General features: G+C 43.3%; 1 protein-coding gene across 1 annotated transcript in view; it reads left to right on the top strand.

Annotated features, from left to right (window-relative positions):
- Nucleotides 1-19673, top strand: part of LOC137357333 (mucin-17-like) — a 193170-nt gene that overhangs the window by 165605 nt on the left and 7892 nt on the right. Inside the window, exons 3-5 of the mRNA XM_068023585.1 lie at nt 31-93; nt 749-911; nt 14355-14531. Of these exons, the coding sequence (XP_067879686.1) occupies nt 31-93; nt 749-911; nt 14355-14531 (403 nt within the window). The remainder of the gene's footprint in view (nt 1-30; nt 94-748; nt 912-14354; nt 14532-19673) is intronic.

Consider the following 19673-nt stretch of genomic DNA (forward strand, 5'->3'; position numbering starts at 1 on the left):
ATTTACCTAATCTTGTCTTTTAAACTGCAGGTAACTGCACTGGATTCCAATTTGACAAATCACATGCAACGGTTGAAGAAGCAGTTGTAACTGGTAGGGGTGCAATTTTTGTACTTTATTGTTGCAGTATTAATGCTTTGTTCCTGTTAAAAAATAACCTGTTAGGAATTTAAATGTATATTTGCACGCACCTTTTTTAATACTTTAGACACTTTGGAGAAATTGTTTCCATTAGTGGGAGGGCTGATAAGCAGAGGATACAGATTTAAGATTATGCCAAAAGGACCTGGGGGAGAGCAGCAGAATTTATTTTTTGAGCGTTGAGTTGTTATGATCTGGAATGCACTGCCTGAAAGGAGGATGGAAGCAGATTCAACAATAACTTTCAAAGCAAACTGGATAAATACCTGAAAAGGTTACGGGAAAAGAGCTGCGGAATGGAACTAATTGAATAGTTTTTTTCCAGGCGTGATGGGCCAAATAGCTTTCTTCTGTGATGTAAGTTTCCATGATGCTAAGTGTGACAGGTACATACTAGATGCAAAATGTCTATAAAATATTTAAAATCTTATGTCTGCACCTTGCTATGCACAAAACCTTACTTCCCATTGCCACGCTTTTGCCACACTCTGTACAAATGTTGATGTAGGAATTCATATCGGAAAAAGTTGACGGGGAGTGAGTGCAAGTGTACGGTTCTCGGTGTATTAGAGATCAATCATAACTTGTACTTTGTTACAATCAACAGATGACTGTGCTTCACTGGTTCCCAAGAATTTAAAGCAATATTATAAATTGATTTTGACTGATAACAAGGCCATATGTGCTTCAATCTGTAACGAAGCAAGAACCGACACTCTGAAATGTGGGAATGGAAAGTGTGGAATGACAAGTAATGGACCAAACTGCTAGTAAGACTGAACAATCAATTACACCTCCTTCACCATATCGTTATATATCTTTACAGCTGCAACGTAGTGCACGTCAGTGCAGTACTGAGGCAGTACTGCACTGTCAGAAGTTCCATCTTTCAGATGTGACATTAAACTGAGGACCCACCTGCCCTCTCGGGTGGATTTAAAATATCCCATTAGACTATTTCTTACAAGAAGAGGTGTTCGGGGCCAATATTTATTCCACAGCGAGCATCATTAATACAGGTTTTCTGGTCGTTATTTTATTGCTGCCCATGGGATCTTACTGTGCACAAATTAGCTACTGTATTTCCTAAATCACAACAACAACTGCACTTCAAAATATTTCATTGGCTGTAAAGCACTTTGGGATGTCCTTAGGCTGTGAAAGGAGGTACTATAGAATCTAAGTGTTTCTATATATTATCATATTAGCCTCTAACTGACAATTAACTGAACAGTTAGCCCCTAACTGAACCATTGCACCACCAACAACTTGTATTACTATGCCGCCTTTAATGTAGTTATGACCGTGGCAGGAGGAGTGCACTGTTAATTCAGTCCCATTTCTCCACAGATCACAACATATATTTAAATTTTTCCCCACTTACCAAAACAGTCAATCATATACTCTATTTTCCCCAGAATAAAGCACAGCAACCAGGTTTCTTTATTGAACAACAAAACTATCCACTTATTATAAACCAAGTCTTAACCAATTATAAAGTAGATCATACACACAAATTGAAATTTTAAAGCCCCTTATTTATCCTAGTCCTCACACACACACACAACCATGTAACTGGGAAAAATGAAAAAAGGAATTTTTGTTTACAGCTGTTACAAAGAAATAGAAGGAATAAAAAACTTGTTTAGCCATTGCTCGGGTTACTACACATGAAGGAAAAATTCCTGGAACCTTATCTTGTAACTAACTGTTCTGTCTCTTTAACTTCACTTGGTTTCTCTATGACTATGGGAGAAGCTACTACTTTGCTCCAGCCAAATCATTTCCCAGGAGTAGATCAACTCTGTCTACCGGCAAACTATGGACAACTCCTAAAGTTACTGTTCCAGACATTAGGTCATACTCTAGGTGCACCTGATACAAAGGTACGGGTATATACTCCCCGCCAATACCAGTCACTAAAACTTTAACATTCAGTGCGCTCTCTGGTGGAAATGTTATGCTTTTCCCCAGCAAGAGTTTGGGTAACTCCTGTATCCCTAAGTATAACTATAGGTTTGCCTGCCTCACTTGAGGATAAGGAGTTAGGAATACAGGAACATAGAAAATAGGAGCAGGAGTAGGCCATTCAGCCTGCCCTGCCATTCAATATGATCATGGCTGATAATCCACTTCAATGTCTTTTTTCCACACTATCCCCATATCCCCTTATGTCATTTGTATTTAGAAATTTGTCAATCTCTGCTTTAAACATACTCAATGACTGAGCTTCCACAGCCCTCTGGGGTAGAGAATTCCAAAGATTCACAACCCTCTGAATAAAGAAGTTTCTCCTCATCTCTGTCCTAAGTGGCTTCCCCCTCATTTTGAAATTGTGTCCCCTGGTTCGAGATTCCCTAAACAGAGGAAACATCTTAGCTGCATCCACCCTGTCTATCCCTTTAAGCATTTTGTAGATTTCAATTAGATCACTTCTCATTCTTCGAAACTCTGGAGAATACAGGCCTAGTTTCCCCAATCTGTCTTCATAGGATAGTCCCGCCATCCCGGGAACAAGTCTGGTGAATCTTCATTGCACTCCCTCTATGGCAATAATATCGTTCCTACAGTCAGAGGACAAAAACTGCACACCTCCAATTGCGGTCTAACGAATGTTCTATACAATTGAAGCAAGACTTCAGTACTCCTGTACTCAAATCTTCTTGCCATAAAGGCTAACATTCCATGAGCCTTCCTAATTGCTTGCTGCACCTGCATGTTAGCTTTCAGTGACTTATTGATGAGGACACCGAGGTCCCTTTGCACATCTACACTTTCTAACCTCTTACCATTTAAGAAATACTCTGCACATCTATTCCTCCTACTAAAGTGGATAACCTCACATTTTTCCACATTATATTCCATCTGCCACGTTCTTGCCCATTCACTAAGTCTGTCCAAATCCCCTTGAAGCCGCTTTGCTTCTTCCTCACAACTTACATTCCCACCTAGTTTTGTGTCATCCGTGAACTTGGAAATACCATATTTGGTCCCCACACACAAATCATTGATCTATATTGTGAACGGCTGCAGCCCAAGCACTGATCCCTGCGGTAAGCCACTAGTCACAGCCTGCCAACGTGAGAATGGGAAAGGGAAATCATGCTTGACAAATCTACTAGAATGTAACTAGGAGAGTTGATGAGGGGGAGCCAGTGGATATGGTTTATTTGGACTTTCAGAAAGCTTTCAACAAAGTCCCACATAAGAGTTTAGCGTGTAAAATTAAAGCGCATGGGATTGGAGTAGTGTATTGTGATGGATAGAAAATTGGTTGGCAGACAGGAAGCGAAGAGTAGGGATGAATGGGTCTTTTTCCGAATGGCAGGCAGTGACTCGAGGGGTACCGCAGGGATCGGTGCTAGGACCCCAGCTATTCACAATATATATTAATGATTTAGATGAGGAACTAAATGTAATATCTCGAAATTTGCAGATGACACAAAACTGGGTGGGAGGGTGAGTTGTCAGGAGCATGCAGAGAGGCTTCGGGGTGATTTGGATAATTTGAGTGAGTGGGCAAATGAATGGCAGACGCAGTATAATATGGATAAATATGAGGTTATCCACTTTGGTAGCAAAAACAGGAAGGAAGATTATTATCTGAACGGCTATAAACTGAGAGAGGGGAATATGCAATAAGACCTGGGTGTTCTCGTACACCAGTTGCTGAAGGTAAGCATGCAGGTCCAACAGGCGGTAAAATAGGCAAATGGGATGTTGGCCTTCATAGTGAGAGGATTCGAGTACAGGAGCAGGGATGTCTTGCCACACCTGGAATATTGTGTGCAGTTTTGGTCTCCTTACCTGAGGAAGGATGTCCTTGTTATAGAGGGAGTGCAATGAAGGTTTACCAGACTGATTCCTGGGATGACGGGACTGACGTATGAGGAAAGATTGAGTCGGTTAGGATTATATTCGCTGGCGTTCAGAACAGTGAGTGGGGATCTCATATAAACCTATAAAATTCTAACAGGACTTGACAAGGTAGATGCAGGAAGGATGTTCCCGATGGTGGGGGAGTCCAGAACCAGGGGTCATAGTCTAAGGATACGGGGTAAACCATTCAGGACTGAGATGAGGAGAAATTTCTTCACGCAGAGTGTGGTGAACCTGTGGAATTCGCTACCACAGAAAGCAGTTGAGGCCAAAACATTGTATGTTTTCAAGAAGGAGTTAGATATAGCTCTTGGGTTGAAAGGGATCAAAGGATATGGGGGGAAAGCGGGAACAGGTTACTGAGTTGGATGATCAGCCATGATCATAATGAATGGCGGAGCAGGCTTGAAGGGCCGAATGGCCTACTCCTGCTCCTATTTTCTATGTTTCTGTGACCTGTTTATTCCCACTCTCTGCTTTCTGCCTGTTAACCAATCCTTAATCCAGTATATTACCTCCAATTCCATGTGCTTTAATTTTGCTAACCAAACTCCTGTGGGGTACTTTATCAGAAGCATTCTGAAAATCCAAGTATACCACGTCCACTGACTCCCTTTTATCAATTCTGTTAGTAACATCCTCAAAAAACTCCAATAGGTTTGTCAAACATGATTTCTCATTCATAAATCCATGTTGACTCTGCCCAATCAGATCATTATTATTCAAGTGTCCATTTATCACATCCTTTAGAACAGATTCTAGCATTTTCCCAATGACTGATGTGAGGCTAACAGGTCTGTAATTCCCTGTTTTCTCTCTCTCCCTCCCTTCTTAAGTTACTTTCCTATCAACAAGAATTCCCTATAACTGTCAGGTATCTTATTCACAACCCCTACACTCACATTGGTTTTGGTATTTGGCTTTACAACTACAGTCAAAGCTACAGCCTGATCTGCTGTACTGTCAGTCAGGGCCGCTTTCTCTGCATTGACTTTGCATACCTCAATAGGTCCCATGGGTTTTCCTCCCAGAATTCTGCATGTAGATATCCCACCTTGTGAAAATGATAACACTTAGGCTTGCTGATCTCACCTCTGCCTTCAGCATCTTCTTTTCTGGCCTGAGGAGGGGATCCTGGGCGTTCCCAGCTGTCCCTTTTTGTCCCTGGCCACTTGCCTTCCTTTCACCCTCCCACGGTCTAGCCTTCTCGAGTTTGTGGGGCTGACGGACAAAGGGTTTTGGCTTTTACACAAGCTCATAATCATCCTGCTTGTCTGGTCATCGAAACTTTCTGGCCCTCTACATGAGTTCTTGGAGGGTGTGGATTTTAAAATTCTTCCAGGAGAATTAGTTCCCTAAGGTTCTCATACGTGGCTTCCATCTTTAGTTCCTGTATCCAACAATGAAAATTAATTTGCTTCATCTTCTCAAAATCTATATAAGTCTGCCCAGCCAATCTCCAGAGGTTCTGAAATTTCTGTCGGTAAGCTTCAGGGATTAACTCAGACGCAGCGAGAATAGCCTTTTTTGCCATATCATAATCTGCAGAAGCTTCCTCAGAAAGTATGGCATGAACTTCATGAGCTCTGTCCATCAACTTGCTTTGCATCAGCAGTGTCCAGTTTCCCTTTGGCCATTTCATTTGTTTGGCTAACTTTTCAAAAGAAATAAAAAATGCCTCTATGTCCCTATCCTAAAACTTAGGGAGGGCTTGCACAAATTTAAACAGCTCTCCACTGGGTCCTGGACTGGAGTCAGATCTTTCCCCACCAAAATTTTCACTGGAGTCAAGACCATTCCTTCTTCTTAGCTCCATCTTTTTAAATTTGAATTCTATTCCTTCTCTTTCACTTTCTCTTTGAAATTCAAGCTTAAGTCTTTCCAATTCTATTGCTTTTTCTTTTTCCTTTTCCTGTTGACGTTTAAGTTTCTCCATTTCTAACTGAATTTTAGCTAATTCAACCGCACTACCCTCTGATTTATGTTCTTCTTCCAATTTCAAATGTTGGACTATTACTTCAATTATCTCTGCTTTTTTAGCTTCTGGTTTTAATTCTAACCCCAATTGTGCTGCCAAATCCTTTGGTTTAATGTTGGTTAAGTTTCTCAAATCACTCAGGGATACATCCTCCTTCCCCAGCAAAGTCTCAGCAACTGCTATAGACATTCCGGTGATGCAGACTACACTCTATTACAGAAGAAACCTGGTTCTTTTAGTTTCTTTTTTCAATTATTATTGCCCCACTCATGATTGAACATCGTTGGGTTTAATCCCGACAAGAGGCTCCAATTAATATGTTATGACCGAGGCAGGAGGCGTGCACCGTTAATTCAGTCCCACTTCTCCACAGGTCACAACATATATGTAAAATTTTCCCCACTTACCGAAACAGTCAATCATCAGTCAATTGGCCATTGTAAATTGACCCTAGTGTAGGTCGGTGGCAGGAGAGCAGTGGGGATGTGGTAGGGAATATGGGATTAATGTAGGATTAGTATAAATGGCTGGTTGTTGGTCAGCACAGACTCAGAGGGCCGAAGGGCCTGTTTCAGTGCTGTATCTCTACAACTCCAATCTCAAAGTTCATCCAATTTTCATTACATTCTAAATCTCGCTGGTGACTGGAATAGTTGAATTTAGTAACATGTAGTTGGAGGATTGACATTATCTTATTGACAGGATAGCAGGCCAACTGAAAACAAGGCATTTGATTGGGGTCAGACATGAGATATTGAGGAGCAAAACCCAAGTTGCCAATTCAGACCTCTTAGATTAGTGCCAACCTTTTGGGCAGCACAGTGGCGCAGTGGTTAGCACCACAGCCTCACAGCTCCAATGACCCGGGTTTGATTCTGGGTACTGCCTGCGCGGAGTTTGCAAGTTCTCCCTGTGACCGCGTGGGTTTCCGCCGGGTGCTCCAGTTTCCTCCCACAGCCAAAGACTTGCAGGTTGATAGGTAAATTGGCCATTGTAAATTGCCCCGAGTGTAAGTAGGTGGTCGGGAATTGAGGGAATGTGGTAGGAATATGGGATTAATGTAGGATTAGTATAAATGGGTGGTTGATGGTCGGCACGGACTCGGTGGGCCGAAGGGCCTGTTTCAGTGCTGTATCTCTAAAGAAATACTCTATTTTTCCCCAGAATGAAGCACAGCAACCAGGTTTCCTGAATAAACAACAAAACTATCCATTTATTATAAACCAAGACTTCACCAATAATAAAGTAAAACATACACACAAATTGAAATATTAAAGCCCCTTATTTATCCTAGTCCTCACACACACAACCGGCTAACCGGGAAAAATAACAAAAAAGGAATTTTTGTTTAACGCTGTTACAAAAGAAGGAATTTTAAAAACGCTTAGTCTGAGAAGAAGGTATGGAAGGAAGTCCTTTGTTTCGGTGAGGTGAACCAAAGACGAATAGGTGGCTGTCAGTGGGATCTTCCTAGAACAGTTTTTTCATAGGAACAAGAGTACGCCATTCAGCCCATCGAGCCTGCTTTGCCATTCAATGCGATCATTGCTGACAATCCACTTCAATGCCATTGTCCCCACACTATCCCCATATCCCTTTATGTCATTGTATTTAGAAATCTGTCAATCTCTGCTTTAAACATACTCAATGACTGAGCTTCCACAGCCCTCTGGGGTAGAGATTTCCAAAAATTAAAAATGCTTTGGAGAGGGTACAGAAGAGGTTCACCAGGACGTTGTCTGGTCTGGAGGGCATTAGCTATGAGGAGAGGTTGGATAAACTCGGATTGTTTTCACTGGGATGACGGAGGTGGAGGGGCGACATGATAGAGGTTTACAAAGTTATGAGTGGCATGGACAGAGTGGATAGGCAGAAGCTTTTTCCCAGGGTGGAAGAGTCAGTTACTAGGGGACATAGGTTTAAGGTGAGAGGGGCAAAGTTTAGAGGGGATATGCGAGGCAAGTTCTTTACACAGAGGGTGGTGAGTGCCTGGAACTTGCTGCCGGGGGAGGTGGTGGAAGCAGGAATGACAGCGACGTTTAAGAGGCATCTTGACAAATACATGAATAGGATGGATATAGAGGTGCAGAAGGTTTTAGTTTAGACAGGCATCAAGATCGGCGCAAGCTTGGAGGGCCGAATGGCCTGTTCCTGTGCTGTTCTTTGTTCTTTGCTGTTTTTTTAAAGAAATTTCTCCTCATCTCGGTCCGAAGTGGCTTCCCCTTATTTTGAAATTGTGCCCCTGGTTCTAGACTCCCCATTCAGGGGCAACATCTTACCTGCATCTACCCTGTATATCCTTTAAGTATTTTGTAGGTTTCAACAAGATCACTTCTCACTCTTCAAAATGCTGGAGAATACAGGCCCAGTTTCCCCAATCTCTCTTCATTGGAGCAAGACTTCACTACTCCTGTACTTAAATCCTCATGTGATAAAAGCTGTCATACCATTAGCCTTCCTAATTGTTAGCTGCACCTGCATGCTAGCTTTCAGTGACTTATTGACAAGGACACCCAGGTCCCTTTGCGCATCTACACTTTCTAATCACTTACCATTTAAGAAATACTCTGCACATCTATTCCTCCTACCGAAGTGGATAACCTCACATTTTTCCACATTATATTCCATCTGCCATGTCCTTGCCCATTCACTAAGTGGGTCCAAATCCCCTTGAAGCCCTTTTGCATCTTCCTCACAACACACATTCCCACCTAGTTTTGTGTCATCCGCGAACTTGGAAATATTACATTTGGTCCCCACATCCAAATCATTGATATATATCGTGAACAGCTTGGGCCCAACTACTGATCATTTCAGTACTCCACTAGTCATAGCCTGCCAACATGATGTTGTGGGACAACTCAATCGGCACACGAGGAGACTCAGGTACAGGTTCAATCAATTTATTCAAGCGTACGCAGGGAGCGACACCACCTTGGGTATTCCGAGGTAATACTCTGACTTGACATTCAAGAGCACAAACTTATATACCATTCTTATCATGCAATGTGTTCAAACAACGAATGATTGATATGATTGATCATACACTTTGATTAAAACAATGATGAATGATTGCACATTCTAATGAATGTACAGCCTCAGCCTTATCAATACACATACCAAATTGGCTCCACCCTGTGTCTATTATCTCTTTGTTTCCCATTACCCCAACATTCCACAGCAGAAATGGCCTCGAGGCCCCGGCTCCAGCGTTCACTCCCTAAACCTGCCCTTTGCCCTAGCAGCATGACTGTTTCTTTTCTCAACCTGACCATTATATTCTGCTGAGATGCTTTCCTAAGACTCAGCTTGTTTCTACTTAACCCTTTCTATGAGAGTGACCCATATATTTCTACTCTCTGATTTCTGCCTGTTAACCAATCCTAAATCCATTCCAGTGTATAACCTCCTATCTCATGTGCTTTAATTTTGCTAACCAATCTCCTGTTTGGGACTTTATCAAAAGCCTTCCGAACATCCAAGTATACTATGTCCACCAACTCTCCTTTATCAATTCTGTTTGTAACATCCTCAAAAATCTCCAACAGGTTCATCAAACATGATTCATAAATCCATGTTGACTGTGCTCAATCAGATCATTATTCTCCAAGTGTTCATTTATCACATCCTTTAGAATAGATTCTAGCGGTTTCCCTACTACTGATGTAAGGCGAACAGGTCTATAGTTCCCTGTTTTCTCTTTCCTTTCTTAAACAGTGATGAGACATCTGTGGCCTTCCAATCTGCAGGAACTGTTCCAGAATCGATAGAATTTTGGAAGATGATCACCAATCCATCCATTATCTCCATAGCTATTTCTTTCAACACTCTGGGACGTAGAATATTAGGTCCCAGGGACTTATCAACCTTCAACCCCTTTAATTTCTCCAATACAACCTTCTTACTAATACTAATTTCCTTCAATTCCTCATTCTCCCTAATCACTTGGATCTCTAATTCTGGGAGATTTCTTGCATCTTCCTCAGTGAAGACAGACACAAAGTAATAATTTAGCTTCTTTGTCATTTCTCTATTCCCCATTATAAATTCTCCTGACTCTGGCCATAATAGACCCACATTTATCTTAGCCAAACAGTTCTTTTACAGTCTGTTTTTATGGTTTTTGCTAGTTTACATTCATAGTCTATGCTCCCTTTCTTTATCAGTTCCTTGGTCCATTTTGCTGTATTCTGAAATTCTCCCTATCCTCAGGTTTACTACTATTTCTGGTACCTTTATGGGCCTTTTCTTATAATCTTATACAATCATTAACTTCCTTAGTTCGCCACGGTAGACTGCCTTTTCTTTTTGGGGTTTTTGTGCCTTGAAGGACTGTATAGCTGCTGTAAACTATGTATAATTCTTCAAAGACTATCCATTGCCTATGCACTGTCATACCTTTTAATGTATTTTCCCAATCCACCTCAGCCAATTTGCCCCTCATACCTTCATAATTTCCTTTGTTCAAATTTAACACCCTGGCTTCAGATTGAACTACCTCACTTTCAAACATAATGTAAAATTCTATCATGTTATAGTCACTTATCCCTAAAGATTCTTTTACAACAAGATTGTTAATTAGCCCTTTCTCATTACATAATACTTGATCTAAAATAGTTTGTTCTCTAGTCTGTTCTTCAACATACTTTCTAGAAAACCATCCCTAACACACTCCAGAAACTTGTGCTCTACAGCATTAGTGCTCATTAGGTTTACCCAGTCTATATGCAAATTTAGGTCATCCATGATTACTGTATTACCCATGCTACATGCCTTCTCTAATCTCCTGATTAATACCATGCCCCATACTACCACTACTGTTTGGTCATCTATAAACAACTCCTACCAATATTTGCTGCCCCTTGCTGCTTCTTAGCTCCAGCCAAACAGATTCCACATTTTGTTCTTCTGATCTGAGATCCTCCCTTACTAATGTAGTGATCCCATTCCTTATTATCAGTGCAACACCACCTCCTTTTCCTTTTTGCCTGTCCTTCCTAAATGTTGAATATTGTTGAATATTCAGTTCTTAGTCTTGGTCACCTTGCAGCCACTTTTCTGTAATAGCAATTGGATCATACCCATTTATCTCTCTTTGTGCCTTTAAAATCACCTACCTTCTTTTGAATGCTGTGTGCATTCAGGTAGAGTCCCATTAACTTTGTCTTGACATTATTCTACATTCTAAGCCTAGCTGATGATCGCCTTTTGATGCCTGTCTTCTAATGTCACTTGCTACTTTTCTACCTCCTGTTACCAGCTTTACTTCCCATTGCCCTGACAAGTTAGTTTAAACCATCCTTAACAGCACTAGCAAATCTCCCTGTGAGGATATTAGCTCCAGTCCTACTAAGGTGTAGCCCATCCATCTTGTACAGGTCCCACCTGCCCCAGAACTGGTCCCAATGCTTCAGAGATCTGATGCCCTCCCTCCTACACCAATTCTCCAGACATGAGTTCCTCCTATTCCTATGCTCACTAGCATCTGGCACTGGGAGCAATCCTGAGATTACTGCTCATTGAGGTCCTGCTTTTTAATTTCCTTCCTAACTCCCTGAAATCTGCTTTCAGGACCTGATCTCTCTTCCTACCTATGTCATTGGTACCAATGAGGACCACGACCTCTGGCTGTTCGCCCTCCACCAGAAGGATGTCCTGCAGCCTCTTCATGACATCCTTGACCCTGGCACCAGGGAGGCAACACACCATTCTAGAGTCACGTTTACTGCCACAGAAACGCCTGTCTGATCCCCTGACTATCGAATCCCCTATCACTATTGCTCTTCCACTTTACATCCTCGTCTCCTGTGCAGCTGAGCCACCCATGGTGCACAATCTTGGCTGGCTGCACTCCCCTGAGGAACCATCGCCATCACCAGGATCCAAAATGGAAAACCAATTAGCAAGCAAGATAGACTCAGGGGCTCCTGCACTGCCTGCTGCTTCTCTTAGACTGCCTACGGTTACCCATTCCCTTACTGCCTGCAAGCTCCTAACCTGCGGTGTGACCACCTCCCTAAATGTTCTATCCACGTAGTCCTCCACCTCACGGATGCAGAACAGTGACTCCAGCCACCGCTCGAGTTTCGAATCCCGGAACTCAAGCTTTTTCAGGCAGTGACACTTCCTGCAGATGTGTTCGTCTAAGACACATGGTGCATCCATAACTTCCCACATACTGCAGGACATACATTCCACGTGGCCAAGCTGACCTGCCATACCGTAACTTTAAAAACTATTTATTACAATTAGAATAAGTAGAATAACTTACCAGTTACTCACCAATCAGCTTCTTCCCCTGTACCGACGTAAAGCCAGCTACTGGGTGCTGAAAAAAGGTAGAAGAAAGAAAGGAGTCCCTCCCTTGTTGAACTCCCTCCCTCACTAAATTCCCACTTTACACTCTGTGTACTGATAGCAGCTCTCAGTGCAGATGAAGTTAAGTTTAAACCGTCCCCAACAGCACTATAGCAAATCTCCCTGCGAGGATATTAGCTCCAGTCCTATTAAGGTATAGCCCATCCACCTTGTACAGGTCCCACCAGAACTGGTCCCAATGCCTCAGAAATCTGATGCCCTCCCTCCTACACCAATTCTTGTATACCCCTGTTTTAAGGCTGAAATAAAACTTAATTGCTCTTAACTTTTTTTTAGAGATACAGCACTGAAACAGGCCCTTCGGCCCACCCAGTCTGTGTCGACCATCAACCACCCATTTTATACTAATCCTACATTAATCCCATATTCCCGATCACATCCCCACAATTACCCCACCACCTACCTATGCTAGGGGCAATTTATAATGGCCAATTTACCTATCAACCTACAAGTCTTTGGCTGTGGAAGGAAACCAGAGCACCTGGCGAAAACCCACACAGTCACAGGAAGAACTTGCAAACTCCGTACAGGCAGTACCCAGAATTGAACCCGGGTCACTGGAGCTGTGAAGCTGCGGTGCTAACCACTGCGCCACTGTGCCACCCAAACTTAAGGAGTAATTTTTAGTTAAGTGCTAAATTGAGATAGAAATTAACCCTTAAAACTCCTTCTCACCAGACTTAACAGATTCAGCAACTGGAAGGTATTTCCAGAGCTTAAGGCCCAGCCACCAATTGTGGAGTGATTAAAATAGGGTACGTTCAACAGGCCAGAATGAGAGGAATGCAGAGATCTCAGAGAGTTGTGAGGCTGGTGGAGATTACAGAGATAGAGATATTTGAAAACAAGGATGAGAATTTTAAAATCGAGGTGTTGCTTAACCAGGAGCCAGTGAAGATCAGGGAGCACAGGGGTGATGGGTGACTGGGACTTGCTGCAAGTTAGGATATGGGCGGCAGAGCTTTAGATGACCTCAAGTTTATGGTAGGTAGAGCGCGGGATATGAAGATAGATTGGAGAAGTTAGGACTGTTTGCCTCGAAGAAGAGAAGGCTGAGAGGTGATTTGATAGAGGTATTCAAAATCATGAGGGGTCTGGACAAAGTAGACAAAGAAACTGTTCCCACTTGTGAAAGGATCGAGAATGAGAGGGCACAGATTTCAAGTATTTGGCAAGAGAAGCAAAAGTGACATGAGGGAAAACTTTTTCACGCAGAGAGTGGTTAAGGTCTGGAATGTACTGCCTCAGAGTGTGGTCGAGGCAGGTTCAATACAAGCATTCAAAAGGGAATTAGACAGTTACATGAAAAGGAAGAGTGTGCAGGGTTACGGGGAGAAGGCGGGGAAATAGAACTGAGTGAATTGCTCTTTCAGAAAGCTGGCGCGGACAAGATGGGCTGAATGGCCTCCTTCGGCACTGTAACAATTCTGTGATTCTGTGGGAGGCAGGCCATGAGTACATTAGAATAGTCACGTCTAGAGATAACAAAGGCATGGATGAGGGTTTCAGCAGCTGATAAGCTGAGGCAGAGGTGGAGGCAGGCGATATGACATGGTTAAAAAAGGTGATCTTGTTGGTGGCACGGACACGTGGTTGGAACTCATCCTGGGGTCAAATATGACACTGTTCAAGAGTGGTGGTGAGGTAGAGCTTGGTTGTCAGCTTTCTGTGGAAACAGACATTGTGATTCTGGATGATATCATTGAGGGGCAGTGTATAGATGAGAAATAGGAGGTAGCTAAGGATAGAACCATTAGCCTCTAACTCACCTCTCACTGAATATTTAGCTTTGAATTGACCAAGGAAATAGCAGCTATTACACTGTGGACCCTTAAAGGGACATCCCAACTTAAGCACATAATAATACATTGTATGTTACATGGTATGAATCTCCTGTCCTCAGAATTCTAATATGCCATGAGCAATGGCATGCGTGGTCTACAAGTAATGGTGGATTTTTCTCTTCACCTCTTCCCAGCTGTTTCATGACTGGAGACTACTGGTACTTTGGAGATTTCTGTAACATCAAGATTCATAAGAATGGGTTAATCGGTGGTTTATCAACAACAGTGATCCTGCTTATTCTGGGCCTTTTGGCTGTCACAGTCTACCTGGTATGGTTTCGAAAGGACACAAAAAAATTCCTCAGAAAAAGGTACAGTAAAATATGACTATTTAAATTACCAAACAGTTGGCTCTGTGTCTTTTTGTTTCCTTGTAAATGTAAGCTGAATATATCTAAAAAAAAAATCTCAAAATAAAAAGACATCCAGAGGGTAATTTTCCGAGCCCAAGAGGAGGCAGGTTTGCATGCATTTCAGAAGTTAAATCCCCTGAAATTGTCATTGGAATAGGATCCCAATGTTATCCCATCCTCTTCGGGGTTTCCCCGGGGCAGGTTTCAATGCCAGCCTTGGCCCCCTTGGATCTGGCAGGAAACCAATTAAGGCAATCAAGAAAGCAATTAAGAGCTTCTTTAACCCAGTATTCAGATTTTCCCAACCAGGACATTTGTTTCCCAACTTGTCAACAACTCACCAGGGTCACCGAGGTGAGTGCAAAGCAGGAACAGCTTCTTCAGTGAAACTGACAGGCTGAGAAGACTTTGCTCAGAGAAACTGAAGTGCTTCAGCCATGGCCAGGTGAGAGGGTGCTGTTCAAAGTACTTCTTCTCTCAGAGAGTGCTATCACTGCTTGACAGATGATTGCCAACTTCTTGGAAGACACTTCACCTATCTAGCAATTCATTCACCTTCAGCTACACTTTCCTGCTGCCAGCCGTCACCATGGCACAGCAGCAGGCTTTGCAGCTCCATCTTGCACCTCTGATGAGGGGCTAGAGCAGAAGCAACACCACTGCTAACATCAGCAGCACAGCAGCACCAAATGCCTTCTCCTCAGGCGCATGCCCCTCCACTGGGAAGGGTAGAGGGAATGGAGGTTCAGGCTCAGGGTGTCATGGAATATTGCTGGTGACATTTGCAGCCTCCTGAAACAAGACCTCCTTCCCAGTGGAGCAGATAGCCAAGCATTGCCAGTGGCTGATAAGATGCCTGACACTGGCTGGCCAACCGCCACACCCACTCTCAGCTCCCAGCTTCTGCCTCTTGCCAAGTTGTGTGCCCTCTTCTCCTGCCAGGAGAGAAAGCAGTGAGGTATGAGTGTTCATAATGGCTTGTGTGCAGAGGAGGGAAGGACCATGTTTGTGGAGGGTGACTGCGAGGTATGAGTCCGAGACAGCAATCGGCTGCAGAGAGTGCAGGAATGAATCTGCAACGTGTGTTTTAATGAGGAGTGCTGTGCAGGAGAATGCTGGTAAAGTCAGAGTGTGGGGCTTCTCACCTGTCATCCCCTCCTGAGGTCCTGGATCCTCTTGGTGCACTGTCTCCATGTTAAAGGGACTGCATTTTTGCTGTTGACTTCCTCAGCCATTTCCATTCACACTTGCTTGGTTGAAGAGACTGTCCTCTTCCTCCCAACCTTGGCAGAGCTCACCTCACTTAAACCCCTCAGATCCTGCAGCAGGATCTCCAGGTACGAATGAGACACCCAGGGAGCAGCTTTCTCAGGTCTCCTCTTCATTCCTGTGGTTGCTGCCAAATGCTGGTGAGCATTGTAACTCATGCTGTTGCCCCTTTAACTAGATATCCTTCAACAGAATGGACCTGGCATCCTGCCTGCCCTCCCTGAATGGTCGGGGAACCCGGAGGAGGGACGCGATGCTGTGATTCTGGGAAACAGCCTTGGCAAAGCCCACCAATTAGTGAATTCAGTTCCCGACCCAAAAAATTTCCCACCATTACAGCAGGGATTTAGTGCAGAAGATTCCACTCCAAGTCTCTGTTTATAAATATCTGGAAGCTGCCTCTGGCCTTGGTGAACTACTGAACCATACAGACCCAGGAGAGACTCAGGTTACACACACTCCAGATATGTTTACCCATTAGATCACTGGTACAACCGCACTTAGAATACTATGGACAGTTCTGATTGCCGCAGCACAGAAAGGATATAGCAGTTATTAAAAGGATAAAGAAGAGATATACCAGCATGATGGAACGATAGGATTATGAGGAGCAATATCGTAAACTGGACATGTTCCTATCAGCAAAGAAAAGATTGAGATGTGATATAATTGTTATTTATCCGATTTTAAAGGCACAAGATAAAGTAGACCATGACAAGCTGTTTCACATTGTCCAGAACAGTAGAACCAGAGGACATGGTCTGCGTTTGAAAAGACAGCAAATTGAAAACTAATCTGCAGCAACAGTATTTCAGTGACCCAGTGGTCAATCTGTGAAACAGGCATCCTCAGGAGATGGTGGAAAGTTACTCTTGATTCATTCAAATGTAAATGGGATAATTTATTTCAGAAAATAATATTTTAGGATTCAGTACATGAGTAATTTGAGATATGACATGTAGTAAGTGTTATATGCTTGGGGAAATAGGTGATTTTGGACCTTGGGTTCCCAATGCTCTCCACCACTGGAACTTTCCTTGGTGTCGAAGAGGGAATTTTAGGATATTGAATCTTTTTGAATAACTTGAAGATAGACAAGTCTCCCGGGCCTGACGGGGTATATCCAAGGATGTTATGGGAAGCAAGGGATGAAATTGCAGAGCCGCTGGCAATGATCTTTTCATCTTCTCTGTTGACGGGGGTGGTACCAGGTGATTGGAGGGTGGCAAATGTTGTGCCCCTGTTCAAGAAAGGGAATAGGAACAACCCTGGGAATTACAGGCCAGTTAGTCTTACTTCGGTGGTAGGCAAGTTGATGGAAAAGGTGCTGAGGGATAGGATTTCTGAGCATCTGGAAAGACACTGCTTGATTCGGGACAGTCAGCACGGTTTTGTGAGGGGTAGGTCTTGCCTCACAAGCCTGATTGAATTCTTTGAGCAGGTGACCAAGCAAGTGGATGAGGGTAAACCAGTGGATGTGGTGTACATGGATTTTAGTAAGGCATTTGATAAGGTCCCCCATGGTAGACTTATGGAGAAAGTCAGGAGGCATGGGATAGTGGGGAATGTGGCCAGTTGGATTAAGAATTGGCTAACTGATAGAAGGCAGAGAGTGGTCTTAGATGGTAAATACTCAGCCTGGAGCCCAGTTACCAGTGGCGTGCCACAGGGATCAGTTCTGGGTCCTCTCCTGTTTGTGATTTTTATTAACGACTTGGATGAGGAAGTCGAAGGGTGGGTCAGTAAATTTGCAGATGATACAAAGGTTGGTGGAGTTGTGGATACCGAGGAGGGCTATTGTCGTCTGCAAAGGGACTTGGATAGGTTGCAGTGCTGGGCTGAAAAGTGGCAGATGGAGTTTAACCCTGAAAAGTGTGAGGTCGTCCATTTTGGAAGGACAAACACGAATGCAAAATACTGGGTTAACGGTAGGGTTCTTGGGCATGTGGAGGAGCAGAGAGACCTTGGGGTCTATGTGCATAGATCGTTGAAAGTTGCAACTCAAGTGGATAGGGCTGTGAAGAAGGCATATGGGGTGTTAGCGTTCATTAGCAGAGGGATTGAATTTAAGAGCCGTGAGGTGATGATGCAGCTGTACAGGACCTTGGTAAGGCCTCATTTGGAGTACTGTGTGCAGTTCTGGTCGCCTCATTTTAGGAAGGATGTGGAAGCCTTGGAGAGGGTGCAGAGGAGATTTACCAGGATGTTGCCTGGAATGGAGAATAAGTCTTACGAGGAAAGGCTGAACATTCTAGGCCTCTTCTCATTAGAACGGAGAAGGATGAGGGGTGACATGATAGAGGTTTATAAGATGATCAGGGGAATAGATAGGGTAGACAGTCAGAAACTTTTTCCCCGGGTGGAGCAAAGCGTTACAAGGGGTCATAAATTTAAGGTGAAGGGTGGGAGATATAAGGGGGATGTCAGGGGAAGGTTCTTTACCCAGAGAGTGGTCGGGGCATGGAATGCCTTGCCTGGGGAAGTTGTTGAGTCAGAAACTTTAGGGACTTTCAAACGGCTTTTAGATAGGTATATGGATAAAGGAGAATGGTGGGGTATAGATTAAATTGTCCTTGACAGAGGACAAAGGATCGGCACAACATCGTGGGCCGAAGGGCCTGTTCTGTGCTGTATTTTTCTATGTTCTATGTTCTATGTTCTAAACAAAGCTAATTACTCAGGTATGTACGGGAAGCTGGCTAAGGTTAATTGGGTAAACAGACTAAAAAGTATGGCAGTAAATAAACAGTGGAAAACATTTCAAGAAAAGTATTTAAAATGTTTAACAAAAGTACATTCCAGTAAAAACGAAAACTCAGCAAGAAAGATCCATGACTTACTCAGGAAGTTAAGGATAGTATCAGATTAGAAGTAAAGGCTTATAACGTTGCAAAGAATAGTTGTAAGTCTGAGGATTTCAAGTGTATTAGAAACCAGCAAAGGGCCACCAAAAAGTTGTTAAAAAGGGAATAGACAGAATGAGAGTAAACTAGCCAGAAATATAAAAACAGATTGTAAGAGCTTTTACAAGTATATAAAAAGGAGAGTAGCTAAAGTAAACATTGGTCCCTGAGAGGCTGAGACAGGAGAAATTATCATGGGGAATGAGGAAATGGCCGAGACATGGAACAAATATTTTGTGTTAGCCTTCACAGAAGACACAAGTTACACACCAGAAACCTAGGGGCTAATAAGAGTGAGGAAATTAAGGTAATTGGGGCAGCACAGTGGTTAGCACTGCAGCCTCACAGCTCCAGCGACCCAGGTTCAATTCTGGGTACTGCCTGTGTGGAGTTTGCAAGTTCTCCCTGTGTCTGCGTGGGTTTCTTCCGGGTGCTCCGGTTTCCTCCCACAAGCCAAAAGACTTGCAGGTTGGTAGGTAAATTGGCCATTATAAATTGCCCCTAGTATAGGTAGGTGGTAGGGAAATATAGGGACAGGTGGGGATGTGGTAGGAATATGGGATTAGTGTAGGATTAGTATAAATGGGTGTTTGATGGTCGGCACAGACTCGGTGCGCCGAAGGGCCTGTTTCAGTGCTGTAATTCTAAACATGGACATAAACTAAACTAAACACGATATCAGCAGAGGAAAAAGTACTGCAGAAACCTAATCCCCAGAACCTGATGGCCTACGTCCTAGGGTTCTAAAAGAGGTAGCTGCAGAAAGAGTGGATGCACTGGTTACGATTTTCCAAAATTCCCTATATTCTCGAACAGTCCCAGCAGATTGGAAGTTAGCAAATGTAACACCACTATTCAAGAAAGGAGGGAGGAAACAGAAAACTACAGGTCAATTAGCCTGATATCAGTCATCGGGAAAGTACTGGAA

This window comes from Heterodontus francisci, chromosome 48, assembly GCF_036365525.1.
Source record: "Heterodontus francisci isolate sHetFra1 chromosome 48, sHetFra1.hap1, whole genome shotgun sequence".
NCBI classification, from domain to species: domain Eukaryota; kingdom Metazoa; phylum Chordata; class Chondrichthyes; order Heterodontiformes; family Heterodontidae; genus Heterodontus; species Heterodontus francisci.